This window comes from Phaethon aethereus, assembly GCF_964289735.1.
Source record: "Phaethon aethereus genome assembly, chromosome: Z".
Classification (NCBI taxonomy): Eukaryota; Metazoa; Chordata; class Aves; order Phaethontiformes; family Phaethontidae; genus Phaethon; species Phaethon aethereus.
Genome location: NC_138577.1, coordinates 86,426,314 through 86,450,962, shown reverse-complemented (window position 1 = coordinate 86,450,962; position 24,649 = coordinate 86,426,314). Strand labels below are relative to the sequence as shown.

Genomic DNA, 24,649 nt, shown 5'->3' with positions numbered 1-24,649 from the left:
CTGTAATCTTCTCATTCTAAACATGTTTGCTGAGATTATTATTTATTCATGATGTAGAAGGATTGTCATAGTGATAAATAGGGCTATTTTTCTTCCTTCTCTATGAGTTTCTAAATGAATTATTTGTGCTGAAAAGCCCCTCTCATTTTGTTTATTCAAACAAAAAGATTTTTATGGTTCATGGAGAAAGTACAGAACATCCTCCCCCCACCCGGAATCCGTAGTTTGAAAAGCCAGTCAAAGTGCCTGCATTCCAAAATACTTGTATGTGTGTCTTGTCCAGAGTCCACACTGCAACGTTATTTATAATGCAGTATTCCAGAATGCAATTCCCTATCTAACTGTGAAAGCAAAAAAAACTATCTACTTCTAAAACAGTAATATAATTCTGCAAATAATTTTTTTCTCTCTCTTTTTTTTTTTTTTTTTTTCCTTTAAGAAAATTTGGGAAGAAGGATGTAGAGGGAAGGATGTTTTCAGGGTCCCAGAACTAATTAAAACATCTTTGGTAGACCGTAAGATAAAACCTAGCAAATTTTAAATCCGTGGATTTAACATCAACATCTTCATTTGAAAACTCTAAAGACATCTGAAAAGATTGATGCCTCTGTGATTTGTGCTTTGGATGCACCAAGTCATTCCTTTGTCTGTGTATCAAGATCACTGCCTGGGCCCATCATTCCAGATGACCAGAGTGGTGATACTTAATCATAGCAAATAGAGATTATGGGGTAGTCATAACTGCAGATGAGAAAATAAGTATAACAAACACTTACAACAATGTCCAGGATCTCTCACAACAGTATTCTGAACAACAACTTGATAAAATGTAAGTCAACTTGGTTTTCTCCAGTAAAAAATGAAAGCCTTCATTGGAAAGCTGAAAGTCTGTCTTTAAATGTTGTTGCTGAAAATCCAGTTTTCTGTCACAAACATAGTACTGGTAAATTTTTCCAGCCAATTTTTATCAGTGATGACTTAAGTTCCCTTCTTACAAATTCAGGTAGAAAAAAAGAGGAAAAAACCCAAAAGGGCATATACAGGGAAAACTGGAAAATACTTTTCAAGTTCTCTGGCCAAATTTATACGTAAATGAAATGTAATATATGTTTGACTGTTTTTACTTTTTTATTTACTTGCTTGTAATTTCTAAAATTTGTCATGCTTCTGTAATTTAATTTTAAGAACCTTAATTTGGTTAAATTGAAAGCCAAGGGATAGACAGAGAAACATACATCACAAGTTAACTAACTTCTGCAACATTGGTTTCCTTTTGTTAAATTCCATGGTGAACACCTGAATCCTGTTACAAGTCTATTTTTTCCAAAATGTGTAATTAGTAAATAATGACTAGGAATAAAGATATTTATGGCATATTTATGAAAGCTGTCTCTAAATAACAGTCGTCGTAGCTACAGAGCTAATCAGTTTTTTTCTTTTTTTTTTTTTTAACAGGTAGGATCATTTTAATTAAATTAAAAGGGAAGGAGCCACTACTAAATTATATTCTTTATATTACACAGGCTAAAAAAACACCCCAATACACAACTGAGATACCTGAACAAGGAAATGAGCACCATTTTGAAGGAATGCATCATTTCTTATTGGTATATTTAAAGTATCTTGTGTTTTTCCTTCTGGAAACATGAGAATGCTTCTTCTAGATGTATTTAGAATGCCGTCTTTCACTCTTTCAGGACTCAGAGCTCCAGCTGGAATATACAGTGCAGTATAAACCAGCTGCACATCTCCAACCGTTCCTCTCTCTCTTGCAAAACTCAAGGATAAAAAGCGTCCCGTTGGATTACTTTCAATCTTCTGGTTCTCCAAAGGATAAAATTTTATTAGGCCATAAACATCATCACTGTCCTGAATGTAAAACAGAAGCTGCAAAACAGAAAACAGCGTCATTTGCTCTGTGCTACACCATATACCATAGTTTTCATGCTTTCATGAAAGCATGTTCTGACTGTCACCATACATTTTTCTCCTTAGTGAACTGGCACTCGGGAAAGAAATCAGATTGACAGCCCTAAAGTATTCTTTGTACACAAGCAGCACAACACCGACAGTGGCAACTTTCCCACTATGCATCATCCATGTGCCAGCATGAGCTCTGAATAACTGATTTTTTGGTTCAGCAGACAAAGTGAATAATTATAAAATGTTTCAGATTGTGAAAAATTTCATTTTATTCACCAACTCCACTCCAACCATTTTTGAGAAAGACAAAGTAGGGACTTGAGTCACAAAACTGTCAGGAATGCTAGTCACCCTTTATTTAACAGTTCAGAGGTTACAGTCTTAATCACCAACCCCTCTTCTTGAAGCTGTTACTCTGTGTAAAACATTCCGATAATTACTGAGACAGCAAACGAGCATGTGAAAATAACTTTCCTGCCTCCTCTTAGCAAGCAGTCACAGCCTTTATGCAACGCTGTGTACGCTGGGAATAATCTAAGCTGAATGCTACCGCATTAAAGAGGTCTGGCCTTGTATGCTACACAAAAACTTTGGATACGGCTCTATATGCTAAGATTATAGTGAGGGTTAACTTGTTTGATTCACATTCAAGCGCAAGCCTTTTAGCCAGTTTAGCCAATCAATCAATATTACCAAAACTGGTAAAGACCCTAATTACTACCTATCATCTTCGCAAAAGAAATTCCAAAAGCAAACTTACCTCAGATGGTTCACTGACTTCTGCACCTCCCCGTGTCGTATGAGCTATGAGTTTCAGAAGATAGGGCTCTGCCTCTTCTGGTATATCATCATTAATAATGTTCAGAGGAAGTGTTACCAGCATCTGTCCTTGATGAAAACATATCTCCCCAGTCTCTGGGATGAGGTCTGCAGTCACAGGTGAGGGATCGCTGCTATTTCGGGTTATAACCCAGGTAATGGACACATTCCCATGAGTTCCACCGCTTCTGACAATCGTGATCCCTTCAAACCTATGGTTTTAAATGAAAATATAAACTCATAATATACAATTACTTTTGGCTTCCTTAGTCATCGATTCCCTGAAAGATTTACACTGACTTCAGTGGAATTAATGCTAACTGCTGCAACTGACGTTTGAGTCAGAGCTTAAAGTTTGTGAAATAATAACAGACAGACTTTTCTGAGTGCTTACTGTAATGTCTCCAAAGATACTCGTTAGGACTTACTTTGTTTACAGTGAGAAAGATACTGAGAAATGCAGACTTGGCATGTTTTACATTTGTGTCAAGAAATACATGTCAAATTTCAGAACATTTTTTCGGTACTAACTTTCTACACCATTTTATAAACTATATCAAAATACAGTTGAACATTTAAATAATCATTTTGAATGAATCATTTGCCTCTGTTCTGAAATATTGTTATCGATATCTATGAAACTGGAAATGTCATGTTTCCTGCATCTGACAAGCACATGACTACAACAAAAAGTTGGGGAATCACGACTTACAAAAACTTAGAAAGCAAGATTTATTTATTTACTTAGAAAGCAAGATTTATTTATTTACTGTGTATAAGAAAGAAAGATGAATACTGAAGTGCTGGGATCTACATACTATAAAATACTCTCTCAAAATTGTTCATAGTATGGTAGCTTGATGCATTACCTGATCCTCTGGGGATGAACTACCACCAGTAGGTATCAGTAGACATTTTTATTGAGACTGTCAATATTGTGTATCAGTCCTGCCTGTAAAATTTGTACAGAGCTTTGATTTTAATCTCTGTGTAAAATTGCAAATATTTAACTTATTTTTAAGTTTAAGGTAAATACTTCATGGGAGACACTCAACACCCTTTTTTTAAACCAGAGACTGATTTTATATATACTAAATACAAAGATTTACCAGGGAAATAAGCCAGAAATCTATTTCCCACTTGCGTGAACTGGTGTGTGGCAGCATCATGACTTCATTGATCTTGCCTTTAGATTAAGGCTTTTTCAGTATTCTGATAATGTGATTAAATATTTACAGTTTTTACATACAGTTCATAAATATTAAAATACTTCCTGTACAGTCAGACATTTCCGCTTCCTTGAAATCTTTGTAGATATAGTTCATAATAACACACTGAGTGATTTCTACATTATGTTTTCAGTAGTGATTTTATAATTACTTTCAATGAAATCCTATGGACGCTTAACAATGCCGAACAAATCTCTTAAACTGAGTAGATACTAGATTTGAAGATCTGTAGTACCTTGAAATTTGGTCTTCATCAATGATAACAGTCTGAGCAAACAGGATACTGTTGATTGATAGTACTCCATAGGGTTTATCATTCGGTTGGATGGTGACATGAATAACAGATGGATTAACCAAAACAGCGTCTCCCTGCAAAGTGTCCTTAAGAAGCATAATCTGAAAAGTCTCAGCAATTTCTGGTATGGCATCATCAAGAATCTTAAATCTTATATAAGTTTCATGAACTAGAGGTGGGAAAACAATAGTTGTATTTGGCTGTAGATCTAGGAAGTCGACGTTAAGCTGTGCATGTGCTGTTGAATTCCCAGTTACGATGGCGTAAGTGACAGAGACTTCATATTCATCAGGTCCAATTAATTTTCCACTGTCATCCTTACCACGAACCACTTGAACTGTCAGCACATCAACTTCCTCGGGCACCATATAAGCACTTCGAACAAAACGCACAGGGCTGTCATTTTTCTTAATATTAATCTGAACAGAATTTTTTGTGTTGTTGATTTCAGCCCCTCCCTCCACGTTCCTCAGATGAACAACAAACAATTCATCATTTTCAGGTATCTGGAAAAATAATATTAGCAACTGTGTGTAAATTGCATTTCAAACATATGCAGAACACTCTTACCGAGTAATATGGTTTATATATTTTGCAGAAAAGGGAAATAATACAAACTTTACAGCTCATTTGATATTAAAACAAACAGGAGAGAAGTCTTGCTTTTAACTTTGGATTAAAATCACTTCTCAAAGTTGAATGTTTCAATTTTCTAAAACATACTTCTGTGCTCCACCAATATGAAAAAAGGTAGAAAGCCAAATAAAAGCTAAACAAAAACAAGGCAAGAATCAGAAAAAGCTGGATCTTTCCAACTTTAGACTATGATGAGATCCAAGCTCTACTTTTGGAAGCCACCTCTATTTGGAAACAAGTGTTCCTCCCCGTTATTAAGATTTACATCTTGATTTTCTGATGCTGACACTGATTTGCCTCTACACATGCCTGAGAGAACACATGAACTACTTACGGACACAACCTAGCTCGGCTCATCTATTCATAAACAACCGGAAAAGGAATACTTCCTATATTCAGGCACACCCATCTCCCCAGAGCAAATTTCCATCACAGATCTGAGAAAGTGTTTTCTGGTGCTTAGCAATTAATTAGGCTTTGGCATTTCTGCAAGATGACTGCTTAAAACTACATTTTAATTTCAGCTATTTCGTCTCCAATAACTGATGCAGCAGACAATAAAGAATAGCTTATAAACTGCAAATTACGTAACTTAACCAGAAGATTTTTGCTTTATATTAGTACATTTTACTCCCCAAATTTTGATCTGCTAAACCTATTTAACTGAAAAAAAAGATTGTTTTATTAATACATATCGGTAAATGTAAATCTTTATAAAAATTGTTTATGAACTTTGCATCTCTTCCTTGCTGTGGACTCCTAGAAGCTAGTATTATTTGCTTCTGAGGGGAATTCCAGGACAAAATTACTTATTTTTTGCTAATGGTTATACTCTATTATGACGTTGACAAATCTTTTCATGCACTTTTGTTTACAGAGCTAAAAAATTCTGAAAATGTTGCTGTCCAATATTTCTTCTTTTTCACACCCATTTGTTAATTGGCCACCCTCAGATCCTTCTTAAGGGCTAAGAGAGTGGGCATGCATCTGCCTTTATAGCTGATGCCAATTCTGTCCCTTGTTTGGCTTGCAACATGTAAACTTGCATAATTTTGTCAACTGATGCAGGTTTTCTCGCCAACATGAGATCTGAAGCTCTCAGTCGCCTCTCTCTTATACTGAGATACAACAGTTATTTTACCTTTTTAGAACAGTTACTAACTTACATTTCATTTAGTTCACTAATTAATATGCCATATTGCAACATAAAAATATACATTTAAGAGACAGTCAAAACATATGCACAATTGTAGTTGTAGTTTACATCTTGGTATCTCATATAAATGGGACATTCTGTAGTTCTTAATGGCATCATAATTGAACAATAAAAAAAAAAACAGTCAAACTTCAAAGACAACAGTATAAAGGATTTCCAGTGCTGCCTTTCCTCTTTCATTTTCTCTTAACAAAGTTTCCATTATCCCTTACTAAAAAATAAAATGTATAGAATAAAATTACTGTAAGTGTAGTGTGGAGATCAGAGCAGTCCCCTAATTTCTATAGGAAAAGACTACTCAATGCAGAAAAATACTTTTTTCATTGTTTTCGCTAACTTGAGATTCTAACAAATCAAACTAAGTTCTGAAAGTAACATTGGATTCTTGTGAATTCATCATCAACAATAAAGCGGTTTTATGCAAAATTAATCCTTCATGTACGCCTGTGAAAGACTTTCACTGAGTGGACCAGCCATATCTGTACAGATCAAACTTTGAGAAACACAACTTCGAGAGCATTTCTCAGAGGGAAAAAACCCCACATCCTTCCAAAAAGCCTAAAGAGCTCCTTCTCTGTGCAAGTCACAGAAATATTACCTTTAATCTGAAAGAGATGCTTCTACACACCAGTCTGGCACAGTCTCATTTTAACATTAAAAATGTCAGTATAGATGTGGAAAAATACTTTTTATAACTAACAGAAATATGAAAAAAATTGCTTTTAAAGGTGCTCACTTCTGAGATAGGCACTGTCTTGCTATAAATCTTTTCTTGTGAAATTTCTTTATTAAGGTGTTCTGTGTCATATTTACTTATTCTGGTGCCTCTATTTTCCTTCTTATCTCATCTCCATTATAAAGAAAAAAAAAAAAACAAACAGAAAATAAAATCATGAGTAAGAAAAGCCAAAATCACAAATTGAAAAGTAGAAGAATGTGTTTTGTTTACTCTGAAATAGAAAGAAAGGCTCAAAACTTATCAACATATTTTTTAAAGACCAATCTAAAAATTGAAAATTTTTAATTATCACCTAGTGTTCATACTCTTCACAAGATTGCCTGTTTCTTTTAGGATTCTTACCTACTTTTAGAATTACTTTTAAAAATATGATTCTACCCCTGAAAAATCTCTCTCTATATATATCTATAAAAACATATACATTTTTTCAATCTTTTCTCTGTGAATATTCCACGTGTTGAATTATTTCTTTAGTGGCAAACATAACATGTCTGCTCTTTACATGAATGAGAGCCAGTCAAGTTAACAAAAAATAAACTGGATTCTTACGCATTGTTAACGGAAGGCAGAGGAGCTGCACAGGCATCACTGAGGATGTAATCAAAAATGCATCATGTAATCAACGTTATGATTAGGTTTCTTTTGCCTATACAACTAATAAAGACTAACAGGAGAGCCGGAGTTTGTTATGAAACCATAGCTTGAATTTGCAAGGCAGTCAATTGGGGAAAAGCAGAGCACGTTTTAAAAAGAAATACAGAAAAGTTAAATATAGAAAGGACAGTAACAGATAAACATAGATCTGGTTCAAGAATGGCCTTGGCCATACAACAAAGACCTCATTATTCCATCTGAAAAAAAAAGTATAATGCATTCCTGATTTTTATATATTTACTGCAGTAGAACTTAACAGGTATAGTCAGAGCAGGCAGGGTATGTTCAGAAACTAAAAATATTCTCTGATGAGAATTACAGAGGTAGCATTAGAAGTAAAAATGATAGCCCATAGAGCCAAAATCTGACATCACTTTATTAAATAGAAGCACTTTTAACCTTATTTAAACTAAGCATTTTTGTAATTTATTACTCTTAAGCCTCTCCAAAACAGCAGTTAACCTCCTACTTATCCAAACCAAAAACGGAGTCAGCTTGTTCCTACCTCATCATCAAGCAGCGTTAAATTATAAATCAGCATTGATCTCCCAGGGGTAAATGTAATATTTCCCCTAGCTGGACTTAAGTCTTCTTCAGCTGGGTTGGGTCCATCTTCTATCTGCAAAAAATTGATCTTTATGATAAGAAATATGTAAAATGGGAATACAAATCTAGTACAAGTATAACAATCAATATACAGTGTGTGTCACGCACAACAAACCACGATACATTCAGTCATCTCCTGCTCACAGGCACACACATTCATTTGTGAAAATCTGCTCTTTTTTGGCAGGTTAAGTCAGAGTAACCACTCTGAAGAAATTATGTATTGCCAGAAAAAGAGGAAGAAAACTACTTTCATATAGGCCTAGGAGTACTCTTTTGTATCTACTGATGCATAATTGACTCTTTCATATAACAGAAAGGGTATTAATTCTAATTTAATGTGAATCACTAGTATTTCATAAAAAGTTCCAAGACAAAATAATATCAGTTACTGGTTTTGCATCCTTTCTATCTTGACTTCCAATATTAGGGATATTAGATTTAATAGTGAAACCTAAAAAGACTATGAAGCCACTTAGAAGCAATATGGTGATTTTTTAAAGAAAATCTTGTATTTTTTTTTTTCCCAGCATATGTATATAAATTACACTGTGAGATGGACCTGATTAACTGTGCAGATAGTAAAATTTGCTGGACCTTAAAACAAACAGATCTGCAATAAATTACACAGAGAATCTCATTCTGTACATCAACAGTACATGCTATATTTAGTTTGTTATTAAATCCAGTACAAACCTTTCAGACTTTGACAGGTCTAGATTAGACCCTTGATGTCATATGAGATCAAACAACTGATAAAGAAATATCCATATGAAAGAATTTATATATAATTTTAAATTATGTAATAGAATCAGAGCTAGATAAGGAAAAAAAACAATAAAGGTAATAACTGTATGACAGTCAAATCAAGTGCATACATAACAGCCCAAATATTCAACAAGAGTAATTATTTTGAAGGTTTAGTTTCTGGGGATTCAAACTGCAGACTTACAGAATTTCACTAAATACTGAACTCTCATACTTACGTGTTTGAAGTTGGCACAAGCATTAAAGACTCACTCAGATGTTTATTTGTAAAATAAAGATAAAATTTAAAGAAATATTAAATAAGACATTTATTACACACTTAATACACATTGTCTTCCAGTAATACCAACTAATGCTGCCTCAAATATCTTCCTAAGTGACAGAGAATACTAATTTTTCTCTAATATCTCTTTAATTTTCCTCAAATTAAACTGTCACATAATTACAATATTTCCTTTAGACAGGTAATATCTTTCGGTTTTATGAAACAGGTTTAACAAATGTAGACGTGGACATTTTGCCCCTGTTTCACTTTTTATAAAACACTTTAATAAAGTTATGATTGTGGCCTCACAGTTCCATGCAACAGATTTGGGCAGGAAGCCTTTTTGATAAACTCACCTCAAAAGTCACGGTGACCGTCCCGTAGGTTCCCCTCTCCCTAATTAGAGTGAGAGGCACAAATTCATTTCTGCCCCTGGGCTCATTCACTGTGATTAAGGCAGACTAATGAGGAAGAAGAAGGACAGGCAATCAGGCACAGATCAAATATCACAGCAGAAGGAAGAAACTGTTACCATAGAAATACCAAACTCCCACAGACAAGTTAATCCAATCTGCAAAGCAGTGCAGTGATGGCATACATTTCCTAGCAACCAATTAGTTCAGCTAATAAAGAGCTTGAAAGCTTTCAGATAAAAAAATTATCATAAGTTATGCAAGTAGAGTGGGGTTTTTTTGTAAGTTAACAGAGTCAATATACACAAAGCACTGGCATATTAGCACTGGTATTTATGGGAGCTCCTAAACCCATTAAAAATAAGTTTTCTACATTAAAAAGTCATTTACAGGATAACTAGCTATAAATGGATTCTGTCTATCAAATTGTTGTAGGTGAAAGGTTTCAGAGAATTACACCAATTCAGGACCAGCATGGCTTAGTACCGTGCTACTAAAAATTTCTCATATTCTTGTGCTTTTCCAGGGAAGTCCTCTACAAAAATTACATTGCCATAATGCTAGCAAGAAGGCATAGCTTCTCCTTCTACTAACACGAGCTCTGCATTATTGCAAATACCCTCTGCATCACCACAGTCACACCAGTGTCTTATCACAAAAGGTATTATACAACGCATATAACATCAAAGTGTTCTCTCAGCTTGAGAGTTAAGTATAAAATTGCGCACTGAAGATGGGAAAATACCTATATTCTCAAGACTTTCAAACTGCATCTTTAGCTTTCCTGTGGCATTACTCTTCACTTCTTCCTTACTATATTAACATCCTGAATTACAGATGAGGGGCAGTGAGACTGAACAACTTTTTAAAACTTTTACATTTAAGATGAGCAACATAGCTATTCATCCAAGTATGAGGGCCTTAGGCTATGTCTCAACACCTAAAGGCATACAGAAGTATTAAAGCTGTATATGTGTATGAATTTCATACATATGTATGAATTACTTTTAAAGATGTTTCAAAGACATAACTCAGTATCAGTTTTTTAGTATATAATTAAATACAGTACAAATCTTTTCAGATTTTGACAGGTCTAGATTAAACCCTTGATGACGTATAGAACCAAACAACTGATAAAGAAATATCCATACAAAAGCTCTGATATTAGAGCTATTATATAAATATATATATTAGAGCTCTGATATTAAAAGCTATTCCTAGCACAGTTGTCAGTTGTTCAGCTGAACAACTAACTAGCATCTTTGAAAATTTCACCTTTATGCTTTCTAAAATTTTCACATATACCATATAAAAAGCCATACCATGTTAAAAGAAATTATTCCAAAGGCATTGTCATTTGATAAGATTGTTACAGTGACAGATTTGGGTGTGCCAAGCTTTATCCTTGCAGATGGTTTCTAAAATTAACAAAACAAAATAAGGTATTAAATATGGTGATGGGCAAAAAATACACATTTTTATTTTACAGTCTTTTAAGAGCAAATATCAGCCTATAACAAATTCTATGTCTTTTTATTATATATTACAATGGAAATTATTTAAAGCAATAGAATGCACCAAAATAATCCTTAATTATTGAGGAAATACACTCTATATAGTCAACAACAAAGGGCTTGAGACAAATTTCATATATCATTTAATTTATGAAACTAAATAATTTCATAATTAATTAATTAATCATAGTTTGGCAATCTATTATTGACACCATAGCAACAGGGAACTAGCTACGAAGCATGTAGCACTGCCAGGAACTCCAAAGTTGTTCTTTTTTTCCTAACATTCTTATAAAACTGATACTCTGAAGCTATTATTACTGAGATATCAGCTAAAGGAAACAAGCCTTTACAGTGTTGTAAAAATGAGCTACATTTAGAAGTCAAAGGAAGAAGGAAGGGAAAATATGCATTTTTATATGCACTGCAAATATCCCCTGAGATGCGTAATAACTCGCAATAAACCATAAAATTTATCTTTGCTGAACTGACATCAAACTTAGTCATGAACTGTTACCCCCCCAAAAAAAGTTAATGTGAACCCCTGTCTTGTAGCATGACTCCTGCGAGACAGAACAATATGAAGACATTTATTGTTAAGTATTTAAAAATTTAATTTTTAAATATTGAAAAAATTGTTTGTTTGGTTTTAGGTAAGTCTTGTTTCCCCTCTGCTTCAGGAGGGCTGGAAGTCATCCTCTTTCTTTTGCCACTTCCACCCTCTCTTCCAGGTACAGTCTATGAAGGAAAACAGGAAAGGCTGAGCGTCTCTTCACAATCCGACTCTTCTGGCCTCTAGTACATCTTCAAGCGTCCACAGCTGAACGCAGCACCCGCTGAGGCTTCCGACTATGCCTGTGCTGCACAGCAACATCACACAGAGACACCCACAGGAATGGCAGAACCTTCTACAGAGCAGCAGGCACCATCCTGGAGAGGCTCCAGATTTTAGTTCTTACCTATTAGGATTCAGACTCACGAGCAGCACCACGACACTGAAATCTATGGAATACCATCAATTTATGTCAGGTCACCCAGTGTTTTCTAGGGAACAGATCAACTGAAAAATTGAGACTTACTGGTAGTGTCAAGTAAAAGGTGAATATCTCATCAGCCTCTGGGAGATCATCATCACAGACAGATATGTACACTGTTCGGTTTGTTTCTGTATCGGGTATAAATGCAGCTGCATATGTGTCAAAAAAGTCTCCTGTGTTTTCTCCATCAATCTGCAATAAATACACAACTGAGTGCCACCTCCTTCTTCCCCCACTATCTTTTATAATAGTATTCTGGACTCATTTAACAGACTTCATACTCTCTTCTTTGCACTAATTCTTCCCGCAATTTTCCCTGCTGTCATACAGTTAATTTCTGGACAGAAGGTATAGACAATAGCCCCTCGTACCCATGCTGAGTAACCAGGAAAAACAAAACAAGCCAAACATGACACTTCATTCAGAACCATTTATGACTTCCTTCCTTGCAACTGGGTATCTTTTGCATAATGCACCATATGACCTTTTTTTTAGTGGGAAAGCTATTCCTAGCACAGATTTGGGTATCTTACAATACCCTACTGGAGTTAAACTCACCTTAAGATGTAACAGCCCTCTGCCTTCCCGTCTCATTCTAGGGACTAGAAGGAGCCTAGGCATTTAACCTGGAGTAACATTTTGATCGACAAAGTTGGCAAGATGAAGTATTCTGTAATGAACAACCCTGCTTTCATTTCAGTCAACAAAAGAAAACCCCACTTATTCTGCTGTAAGTAAGGTGGTTGGAGTAGAGATTACAAAAGCAGTAGTGTCAAGACAGCGAAGTGTCTAGTTTAAGCTCACAGTTGGAAGCTGAGACTAAACGGATGGAAGCAACTGAGAGCAGCATAGCTGCCGCACCTGAACTTACCATCCTTATAGGCACTAAAGGTTTGAACGAACCATTGTGAAAAAGGCTATTCTTCTTTTGAGAACAGTGAAATTAAAAGTTCAGTGAAGAGGAAACCAAGTATGGAAGGTATTTTTGTGGCTCTCACCTATCACTGGACATACGGGCAAGTACTTTATATGTATCTGAGCCAACACTAGACTTACCAAAAAGCTCTTACAAAAACAGGCTATAAACATCTTCCTAAAAGAGCTGCTCAATATATTCATGTTAGAAGCAAATTGTGGAATTTCAGGTCCTTAATAAGGAAACTAAATCACTCTGCTTCTTACACCAGTGAAGAGCACTTGCTTCAAAGTACAATCACATTTTGTCAAGGTTTTCTCCTCAGATGGTAGTAGTGTGAAATCCCTACAGATCCATTTCTATTCCTTGTAATTTCTAAGGCATATGTTTTTCCTATTTAATTACAGGAGAAGAAAATATTGTTCAGGAACATAGATAATTTCTTTTGTCTACAGACTGTAGAAATTCATAAGCAGTACATCTTCTCTGGTACACCGCTGTGCTCTCATGTGATACTCATACCACATAGCATCTTACCCCATACACATATGGTATAGCACAGGTTAAGGGGTTTAAACTCTTAAAGGGAATACAATTGAGATCATAGTTAATAACAGCTAAGAAATAAAGGAAGTAATATAAAAACTCTAACTCTGATCTCCCAATGGATTGAACAATGTAGTTTTAAAAATTCATATGGAAATCTGACTCAAACACTGGAGTAGCCATTAAATTGCATGTTCTAAAGTAAACTGAAAAAGGAAAAATTGTTATATATCCACATTTTCAGTATGAACTCACAAGCACAATCATAATCAAACACACTTATCAGTTCCGACTTCTACTGAGCTGTAGGAGCTGACTCCTTGAGGAGGTGTTTATACCACTATTTTGAAACTACTGATGCAGGCAGCAGGAATTTACTCCGTTACAGAAACTGGGTGTTGCTTCTTTAAGGCGAAGTGAGGTGTCCCAGTGAAATACCACCCTCCTTTTCACTGTCTTGCTAGAAACAGGCAACATTCAAAACTTCAGAAAAATACTACTATTTACTGAGACTATAATAGGCATAGTTTCTTACCGACACAATTGCTGTGATGTTAGCAGGCTTCCCTGTCCTCTCAATTACAAGACGTATAACAGTTGTACTTGTTTCATTAACTATAAATTCTGTTTGTCCACTGAACTTCACTTCTGTTTCTCCAGATGTGAAATGAATGAGCAATGCTAAAAGCAAATGAACTAGGAAAGAAGCACAGGGCATCCCTATAGAAAAAAAAAAAGAATATTTAAAAATAAATTGTGGATATAAAATATCTAAAACATTCCTGGGTGACCTTACCAATCCAGCCACCCTTTCTCAACCCTTCAAATACTGTGATCACCTTGTAAGCTTCAGAAAGAAGATGAAAACATGCACAGGTCCCAGCTATAATCAAGTCAGATAATGTAATTATCTTCTACATCTAATTCTACTGTCATAATTTTCATCTAGTGATTTTCTAGACAGTATTTACCAACTTTATTCAAGTGGAGGAATAAGGAACTTCTTTTAAGAAAAAACAAGCACATTGCCACAAATGTTTTCATTTCCAACCAACAAAAAAAATAGCTTAAAGGCTGAGAGTTATATTTCCACTTTTTTTACTCTCTGGATTCTCTTTAGAAATAAACTGAAGTGGCAGGGAAGGTTAAGGGTTGGGTATTTGCAGTCATCTCATAGACCATCTTATGGACCATGAAGTGTTCGTAAACATTTGCATATTTACTTCAGACTCTTTTCACTGCTTCTCTTATCCTGTGATTCTGTCATGTTTTCTTGTCATGGAGAATCACTGTGGCACATCTTAATGCCACTGTTAGCTTTACACAGCCAGACCTTTATTTTTGTCTCTCGGCAATGTCTAGTTTTCTTTTCTGTTGGGATAAGACAACTTAAAACTAAGGTGGTTTATTTCTCTTACAGCAGAGCATAGTTATGTAATGTAAAATATATGGTTAAGTTCCAGTGAAGTTATCAGGTGCTGGTACTGTGGAAGATGCATTTTTAAGAGGCTCTGGCACAACAAACTGGAAACAGCTGCTATGTTATGCAGGGTCTTATACCGTACAGTGCTGACTAAAACAGAGAACTTGGATGCTGGATGGAGTAGATTTCTGTCATAAGGATCTGAGCAACTTTTGAACAAATCAAGAGAACACAGTTGTGCTTTAAACACAAAAAAGTATTACAGCATGGATCTCCAATGGAGTTAGTTCTTTCAGTGAGCTTATTTTAATCTGTAGTCACTATTTTGTGATGTTACTTTTAAAATTTTCTCTACAAAATATATAAACAATATTATGTAATTACATGTCTAAATAAAATATCACCTTGTTTAAAATTATACTTCCAAGTTCTAAGTTTATCAGACAAATCCAGTCACAGTTGGATAAACTGTGCAGAACATATTACATTAATATTTGCATATCAATAATATTTAAGCTCAGACATGTTTGCAAAGCACTTGTTTTCATGATTTATGAGTGACAGTAAATTAATATTTAGGCATAAATGATCACTGAAACATAAAATGTCATGTGCATATTGAAACCTATTTTTGTAAAGTGTGTGCCAAATCTGTAATCAGAATACACTTGAGGTCCAGCGCAGATTCTGAGTGTTTTATGTACGCAGTCAGGTAGCTTTAATCTAGCACTGAACAGAGAATAAGACAGCCTTCCAAACACTAAAATTAACACAGCTTCAGAAAGACATCAACATTTTGATTTATCTTACAATAAATTCTGTTTGGGCAAGGGCTAATTTTACGTTGTGAGGACTTAAAATAGACTGCTTTGAGGCAAGTTAAAGATCAAAAATTGTCCACAGATATGACGTATTAAATAACTCTAAGTTGTAAGAACAGTCAAGTAAAGTATCAGTGTCTCAGAATTCCTACAAGCAAAGACTGGTGGGATGACAAAATTAGCCAATCTTAATTACTTGTACTAAAATTTCACATTACAGAGGGAATAGGTGAGCAATGAAAGTTAAGTGCAGAAAATCAGGACCAACCACTATCCCTATGAAAACAACTGTCCATTTTACAACCTATTTGAACAGTGTTCCATTGCCAGCAAAAATGTCACACTAAATTTTGCTGCAGAACTTCACACTGCTACTAAACTTTTATTACCATGAGTCCTTCGAGATATCCATGGCTCTTACTAAGAATTCAAGACTTTCAGGAACAATGCTTTATTCCTACATTTCTATCTATCTAGTAAACCCACTGCAGAAAAAGATTACAGTAGGAAACAAAGATAATATATATACGTATAAAAAAATCCCTTGGGTTTTAAAATTCTTAGCATTTCAAAAGTTGACTGTATTAACTTGCAAGATTTTTTTTGTTGTTTTTTATGTGGAACTGCACTGCAAAATACAAACCTTCAAGCTTGAAAGAGAACAGTTGTCTAACCTTTGTAAACTCTGAGACAATTACACTGTCTGCAGATGCAGGCATCACCCATACTAAACTGAAGAATTTGTTGACCTTTTAGCTTCCGCTGTTACCTTGTCACAGACTTCACAAATATCTTCCCACGGTACATGCTTCTAGTAAATAATACTGAAAACATGATCCTTGAGGGCAAGATTACAAAGTTTAGAATTACTTGAATTCTATTACTTCTAGTAGAGAGCATTCTAAAACTATAGGATTACTCCTGTGGAACAAGAGAGGTTTCACAATCATACCATCAATTATTTAGCTGGTGTGTATTCTTCCTTGTTACATTATTTGTACTAAGATTTACTTTGCATAGCCTGCCAAAAGTAGTTTTTACTCTGCTTATATAAATTCAACTTTGAAAATCATTATTATTTTTTTAAATTGATGTAACATAGTAAAAACAATATAAATCAAGACTTAGAGAATGCAGAACAAAATTATTTAAATAGCCGAAAAGGTATCATAGGTCACAATATTTTACTTTGTTAAATATTAACTCACTTTGTACACTAAATTCCTACATAAATTTATATGGGAACGGAATTTGTTTCTTATTAACTACATTGCATAAAGTTCAGCAGAAGCCTTTGCAAGATCAGGGATTAAAACATAACTCTTCCTCACCCCAGTATATCACTGGGGTTTTTTGGGGGTTTTTTTCCCTCCAAATGAAGCTGAAACTCCAGTCCTTGCTCACTGTTAATTTTTGACAGATTATGAATTTGTCAAAATTATTATATTATTATATTATTATTCAATTATTATGAATCAAGTACTCCTCTCTGCTTCAGCTAAATATTACTGAGTTCAGTTCTGTTAATCCAGGATATTCAGTCAGGCTTTAAAATAGGTTAATGAGCCAAAGTAATTTAAAGTTTTTTGAAACAACAAGCAGTGGGATATTATACAACTTCAGAGTATGTGCAAGTCAATGGACCAACTATTCTATTACTATGTGCTGACTAAAGAGCATTATTTCAAATAATGATTTGTAGATTCAGTGGTAGTTTAAAGCAATGCTACATACTGAGGCCCAGATGATGTCTGTAAGGGGTTTATAATAAAAGTTTCTGGTATTAAAAACAAAAGAAAGGACCTCTCAAAAAATTACCTAGACATTTTAATGGTATTAAAGAATCTTAAAAGTCTAAAAGTCACATTCTTCAACCATATAATTAAAAAAAATAGGGAACTATAACTCAGAATTCCGAGTCACGATCCCTAATTAACACTATCTTTTAGTTTGCATTTTATAGCACTTTCTAAAGTCCGTTTGTGTTTTCGTGAAAATGCAGAATCCTACTGCAGAGCCCAGCAGAGCATACGCTGATTCCGGGCGGTAGTTTCCACAGTAACGTCAGAAATGACGCGAGGAATACCGTTTCAACCTATTGCCCAGCTGGAGCCAAGCAGAGGTAGACTTACGAAACTGGCATCTCCCGTAACCAATGATCACCAGGATTAGCTTACTTTTTCTGCTCAGTTTCTGGAACAAATTTGAGATGAAGATTTTAAAGTTGATAAAGAATGAGTGGTCTTTTCTGCAGATTTTTACACTGGCTTCTGTGCTTAATGAATAAAAACCCTTAAGAATTAAAAGACGTCCTAGCTGTTTTTATTGAAGGGTGAGGGAACCCATGGACCAGTGGCACATGGAGAGATCAAGAAGGGAAATTAAAGGTCTGTGAAAGATTCCAAATACTGGAAGGGTTAAGTACCTGACAATCACTAGTTAAGACCTTAAACACGTAACTTCTTGTCTGACAAGATTAAACTGACCTTGAGGAAGTTCCTTAGGCTTCCTGATAACAGGAACTCAGGAATTTGATAAGATAATAATAATATATATAAAATATAATATAAGATAAGCACCAAAGAACTTGTTTAAATTGACCCCCTTGCACCATTCTGAGGCCGAAAGACGGAGGAGTTAATTTGATGACTAGATATGGACAAAGGAAGCCCCAAGTTCAACTAGCGGACTGCGTGAGGAAGGCTATGGACGACCACTTGAGGGTGAAAAGACCCCAACCCTAATTTTACTGTGCGTGCTCAGACTATGTAAATGAATTGCGGGGACTCATCACCGTAAGACTGTCCTTCTCAGGGGATCTGATGGATATGTGTGATTTTTCTGTATATGATGTGCTTTACTAACCTGCCGGAGCACTCGTGGTGGAGCGATCCCCAGCGCTGCCGTAAGGAATGCCCGCCTTCTAAAGCTTCAAACTAAGTGTTAGAGCATTTTCTTGACGACTCTTTCGGTATCAATATGAAATGAAATGAGCGTAAAATGCCAGACATGGAATTGAGAACGGCAAAGGAAAAGGGGATTTCACTACCGAAGCAGCAGGTGGATCAAGGGATGAAGCAGCCTCTGCCTCAGGCGTGCCGCCGCTCCAGTAGAAGACACAAGCAGGTATGGCGACGCAGCACCTCTCCCACCCAGCACCGCTCATCTTCGCACGACTCGCTGCGGGCTTCTACGGCCCGCGGACATGGCGCAGCAGCGCGAGCGCCAGGCCCAGCGCACTTTTCACTGCCTGCCCTTGTCTGCTCCCCTGACCACACACACCCAGCCGGGCAGAACACTGGGAGAACTGGCAGGCCCGGTACTTTGCATTGAGTGCAGCACTACAGCTACCAATGGTTGCCAGAGAGAAGTCTATTCACCGCAGAGATGCCAGCACCCGGCAGCATCTCTGGCTGAATACAATGGGGGAGAGATCCATGTCCTCTTTCATATGTAAAGAGGAGATTCTCTGTAGTACACAGGAACAGCACAGAGCAAGAAGTTTCACAAGGTCATTGCCCTTGCTGCACCTCTTGTAGAAACGTATTAAAAACCTGTGTATTTTCAGCCTTTTTATTTTAGGCATTCTCAGAACCACTGAAGTTTACACCAGTATTGGAGAACAACCTAGGAAAGCATCAGGAATTATAAAAAAAAGTTAATTTACTAAACTGCTTCTTTCTATGTTGTCATGGTCCCAAATTAAGAGAGAAACATTTTATTTCAGTCTGGGGTTCTCTTTGCCTCAAAGTTCCCAATATACAAAGGGGGAAACAACAGCTGTGGCTGCAAAACCTCGCCTTTGGATAGTGGGTATTACCCAAGCCTGCGCTAATTGCTGTTGTTTCTTTTTTGGTTCGGGCTTTTTTGTGTAGACGTGGGATAAGTCAGTCTCTCACTCTAATAGAGACTGCAAAAGAGAGTGTTCCAGAGGTACTATTTCAAAATACTATCTTCCTATATCCCTTTTTTGCCTTCAACTTGCTTCAAGGTGGGTAAAGCATAAGAATTACAAGAAGTCACAACAGGTACTGCTTTGTCTGCACCCCCAGACTGCATTACCAGTTGCAGCATTTGGGGCAAGAGCCCGTCTCACCAATTTCCATGCACGTTATTCACTGTCACTGGATGCCTTTCCTTCCAGTTCTGCTCTAGGGATTCCCGTCTTCCTCTTTACCACACAGACATCCCAGGTATCTGCCCACCATCCCCCCTCTTACTACTAACATTGGAATGTGCTAGCCAAAGCACAAGTGGGACTACTAGGTGCTGAAAATCCTCTGATCAGCTTTCATTGTCCTGAAGTTTTGGGGCTCAGCTGTTTGCTTACCTACTCACCACTGCTGCTCCGACAGAACAGCACAACTCAGGTGCCAAGAAGATGTATCTGCACTGGAGATTAATGACACTGACATCAGTCAACCATTCTCCTGGCCATATGCTTTCTAACAGTTGCAATATTTTAAGAAATCTTACTAGCTATGACTGTACGTTATCACTGGGAATGGCCAATTTAATGTAACCTGAACTACATCTCCATAGGAAAATTCTTGCTCATTCAATCATGTTCCCTTGAAAAAGGCATGCACCCTTCAACACCGACATCTTATCCTAAGGAAGAAATGCCTGCCATTGTATTTATATTTACTAGTCAGAAAGGTTAATCGCTGATCACAGCCAGGAACCAATACAGAAAGTGTTAAATCTGCAAGCCAAGGCCAAGACGGAGGCCTGACGAGAAGAAATCCAGATCATCTCACCCTGTTATTAGAGGCCACCGAGACGTGAAAAGTGTAATAAGCCCAGAGTACCCCTTTGTAAGTTCTCTGGCAGCTTCTTTTCACTTCCCCAGCATTTGACTGGATCTAAACTATATCCTTAAATTGTAAGTTCTAAAACATGTAATCATCACTGGAGGACCAAGTTTTATCCCTTAAGCCAGGTAATGCTAAAGGCTTTCTGAGGTAACCGCGTGCTCTGCCTGTTCTCATTCTGAGCAGGGAATAAAGGGCAAAACTCTCAAGCAGTGCTAAACCCACTATTTCTGTTTGCCAGCAGCAAGCAGAGGGGACATGAGCCTCTTCTACAAACATCTGCAGTTGCCTTATAATTTGCTGGTCAAATAGGGAGCCAGACAATAATTTTGCCTAGCTGTAAAATCCAGACTATTTTTACCCAGAGTACCTCCAGTGAAACGACTTGGAGCTATTAAGGTTACTTTATATTTAGAACAGAGATCAGAGTCTAATTTAAACGAACTTTGGCTGAAACCTCCTAATTAACAATGTTAAGAAATACACCAGTTAGAATCTGAACTTGCCCTAATTTGTACCAACAAGACAACATTTCAGCTGCAGAAGTTCTAATTTATCTCATGCAATTGATGAGAATCTATTCATAGCTCTAACAATATTCTGTAAAAAACTCAAGATATTATTTTGCAATAGTTCCACTTAGCATGTAGTATAGGTTTAAGCAAGAGGTAAATCAAGTTTCAGCTCCACACTGAAAATCCTTTTCTATCTATACGGTTCTAATGAAAACAGCAGACAGCTTTCACTAATAGAAATTATTTTACAGTGTTTTCCAGAACCAAGGTCTAGCTTTTTACCTAGGCATTTTGCCCCAAGTAGGGCTTGAGACACTATAAGCGCTCATACTCTCTTTCAAAAGGTTTCTTGCACAAAAAGCAAGCAGATTAAAAAAACAAAAAACAAAAAACCAAACCAGACAACCCAGCCATGAAGATGCTTGGCACTCCCAGCTCATGGTTATTGTAGAAGTAACTGCACGACTGAGCTTGCCAGGATCAGTCTCTTATCCACACAGAACCAGAAATCCAGCTGAGGAAGGTCTGCGGGCTTCAGTGAGGAACACCCATTTATTCTACTTCAGTAAAGATCTGAAGTCTCACAATAATTTCCGTTTGTATCTCTACTTTGGAGGTTTCTTGCATGTCTCAACTTCTTTACTTCATGTATTTTTAGAACATGTGAGCTGAGGACAAAACTACCACAGCTTCAAATACCTAGTACTTGTCCTGAATGAAGTACTATGGCCTGAATTAATAGCATATATCAGAAAAAGTAATTATGGGCTTCTGCACGATAGTGCTTATTTTTCTCATCCTTAAGACCAAAAACATAACAACCTGTTTTGCAATAGTGCTTCACACATAGTAATCTTGCAAGAAAAATAATCTGTAAGGTATAGAACAGTAAATTACAGACTCATGGTGGTGATCAGATGGCATTATTTCAAGTATACTGACAGAAGAATTATTGCTATCCACAGTGGATTCTTACAAGTTAGTAAGTGTGTGAGCCAAACAGAATTTTAATGTGTTGCCTAATTATTAGAATAATTGTGTCAGTGAGCTACTCTTGAGTTTATAAAAGTGTTTTGTTAAACATGAAAATTTGCATTAACTATATATAGATTAAATTTAAGATGTATATCAAAACAAGATTCATCAGTTAAACGTATTCATTTTTTATTAGATTGCGGCAAACAATGTTGGTTTTATTACAGATGTGTAGCTTACAAAGTCCTCCCAAAGACTTCTTTGTGTAGAAGTAAAAACATATTTGTATCATTTTTGAGAAGATGATTAGCATGGGGCCCTCACTCTAATCTATACTGTGAATTAATCTCTCAAATCTGGCCAATCCATTTTTAAATAAAACACATTATAAAGTGTTTATGTGGTGACGAGAACTCCACAAGCAAAATTTGTTTGGGTTCAAAGACTACTCACACTTTATCATGTACTGTGCTTTCCTTGGCTTTCTAAACCTTTTAACCTATGCCACAATTTAATAACCACTATTTAATAATTATAATCATTCCCTTATTAACTGGGTATTTCTTTTCGTTCTTCTAAGGCACCCTGTAGTTCAAGACAAGGAAATCTCTTTGTTGATTAGTTATTTAAGACCAGCAACAATAACTATGCTGGAAAGAAAGGTGCTTTGAGAGGATTACAGAGCTAGTTCTCAACAGCACCAAGCCGAGAGCAGCAAATTACAAACCCAAGTACTTCATTGCATGTAACCAAATTGGCTGGTTGAAATGCTAATTGCCTTTCAGCAAAGCTAAAGGCAGACAGGGGACCCTGTGCGTCAGAGAATGACATGCATTTTTTACCCCACTTCTGCACCATTGTCTTCCTGAGAATTATTCAAAATCTATTCATAAAGGTAGCTCTTTCCTAACCTTTAAAAATGTGGGAAATTTCTAAAGCTCTGACCAATACCTCAGATCTGTTGGTCTGCCAAACCCATAACAGATGGCTGAATTAAGGCCATGTTAAATCCTTAATGAAGCAAAGCTTGAAACGATTCAGAGCAGTAACATATTGGACCAGTCCAGGATAAGTGACTGAGAAGACGAAGTTTCTTTTGCCGTCTGAAAATGAGAATCATAACTGTACTCTAACTACTAAATCTACACTAGATACAAAATGAGATAACCAAACAAAAATCTCTTGGTATATAAAAGGGTATTGCTGTAACACTGTAGCGGAAATCCTGTCTTCAACTTGCTAAAAAACCCACAAACACAAAGGCTGCGAAGAACACAGAAAGCATCTTCTCTGTTGTTTAATTTTGTCAGAGAAATTTAGCCTGTCAAATAAGCCTGTTTAAATAAAGTACAACTTTATCTTAACAGCAGCCTTGGTTTGGACTTAAAGATTATTTCAGTAAAAGGAATTTAAACAACTTCAACTAGTATTATAAGAAAAATTCATAAGCCAATATATGAAAAAATGCTTTTCATCTTTTAAGTGTATTTCAGAATTCCTCGTTTCTAAATTCTTTCTGCAAACAGCCACAAGTTCTCATGTATGGAGTGAACTCAATCTTAGAAATGTTCATTGACACAAAGTATTTTCCAGTGAGATTATTCACTGAAAGAGTGACATAGGCAAGTGAGGCTTTGCAGAAATAGTATAATTGGCGATTCAATAACTTTTTTTCAGATTAAAAGAAGTTACAGTAAGATAAATGGCCTCTAACATTGATTCCTCCTGTCAACCCTTTTTTTCCAAGGTAACAGTTAGCTATCTGTCCTATTAGACATAATTCTTGGATGTCTGGAACTACGACAAATGCCTACAATTGACAGCAATGGTTCTGTAAACTTTGATTTGATGATGGAGATGTTATATAGCATCTGAGTCCTAATGCACATTGAAAGAAGTATTCAGATACTATGTATGCTCATTTCTAGTAGGGAAAAGTGTTATATTCACCATTATGTTGCAATAGTGACTATACCTAAATCAGCCAGTCTTGTAGAGCTGCAGCAAAAGCACAATTTCCACAAATGAATAAAACTAATCAATAGGATTACATATGTAAAAATAGTTATGTACATGATTATATCTTTAGGACGTCAAGGCCTAATACTCCCTGAGCAAAGAATTTCAGCATATTACATTTCCTGTTGCCTGCCTACACTTTTTAGTTGTTTTTCTTAGTGAACATCTAAATTGACCCAATATCAAGAACACACTGGAAGAGGCTGGCCAAGAAAGAAAAAAATCTGACAGCAGAGTTATCCAGCAATAAAATGAAGCTAAAGTGCCTCAGATACCCTATCTCAAATAATCGTTAACAGTCAGACATACTACTGTTTTGATACTTCCAAAAACACCTTAGGCTAAAAAAACAGATGTAGTTGAGACAAGTTTTAATTCTCCCTTTCTTCAAAGTGTGATGCAAAGACATACTTTTCCATCAAGTTTACAATGAAACATTCTAAAATTAAAGTTTTGTTGTGCTTATACACCATTGCAATGTAATCTTAAAAATACAATTAATTAAT

The 24,649-nt window shown here is 36.0% G+C and overlaps 1 protein-coding gene across 1 annotated transcript in view; it reads right to left on the bottom strand.

Moving 5' to 3' along the window:
• Positions 1-14,736, bottom strand: part of ADGRV1 (adhesion G protein-coupled receptor V1) — a gene marked incomplete at its 3' end in the record, with an annotated part of 281,727 nt that extends 266,991 nt beyond the window's left edge. The window contains exons 1-8 of the mRNA XM_082012794.1: positions 14,112-14,736; positions 12,157-12,306; positions 10,886-10,981; positions 9,507-9,611; positions 8,017-8,130; positions 4,207-4,772; positions 2,684-2,954; positions 1,558-1,887 (exon numbers count right to left, since the gene is read on the bottom strand). Coding sequence (XP_081868920.1) covers positions 1,558-1,887; positions 2,684-2,954; positions 4,207-4,772; positions 8,017-8,130; positions 9,507-9,611; positions 10,886-10,981; positions 12,157-12,306; positions 14,112-14,294 — 1,815 coding nt within the window. The 5' untranslated portion in view covers positions 14,295-14,736. The remainder of the gene's footprint in view (positions 1-1,557; positions 1,888-2,683; positions 2,955-4,206; positions 4,773-8,016; positions 8,131-9,506; positions 9,612-10,885; positions 10,982-12,156; positions 12,307-14,111) is intronic.
• Between the last annotated feature and the right edge of the window lie 9,913 nt (positions 14,737-24,649).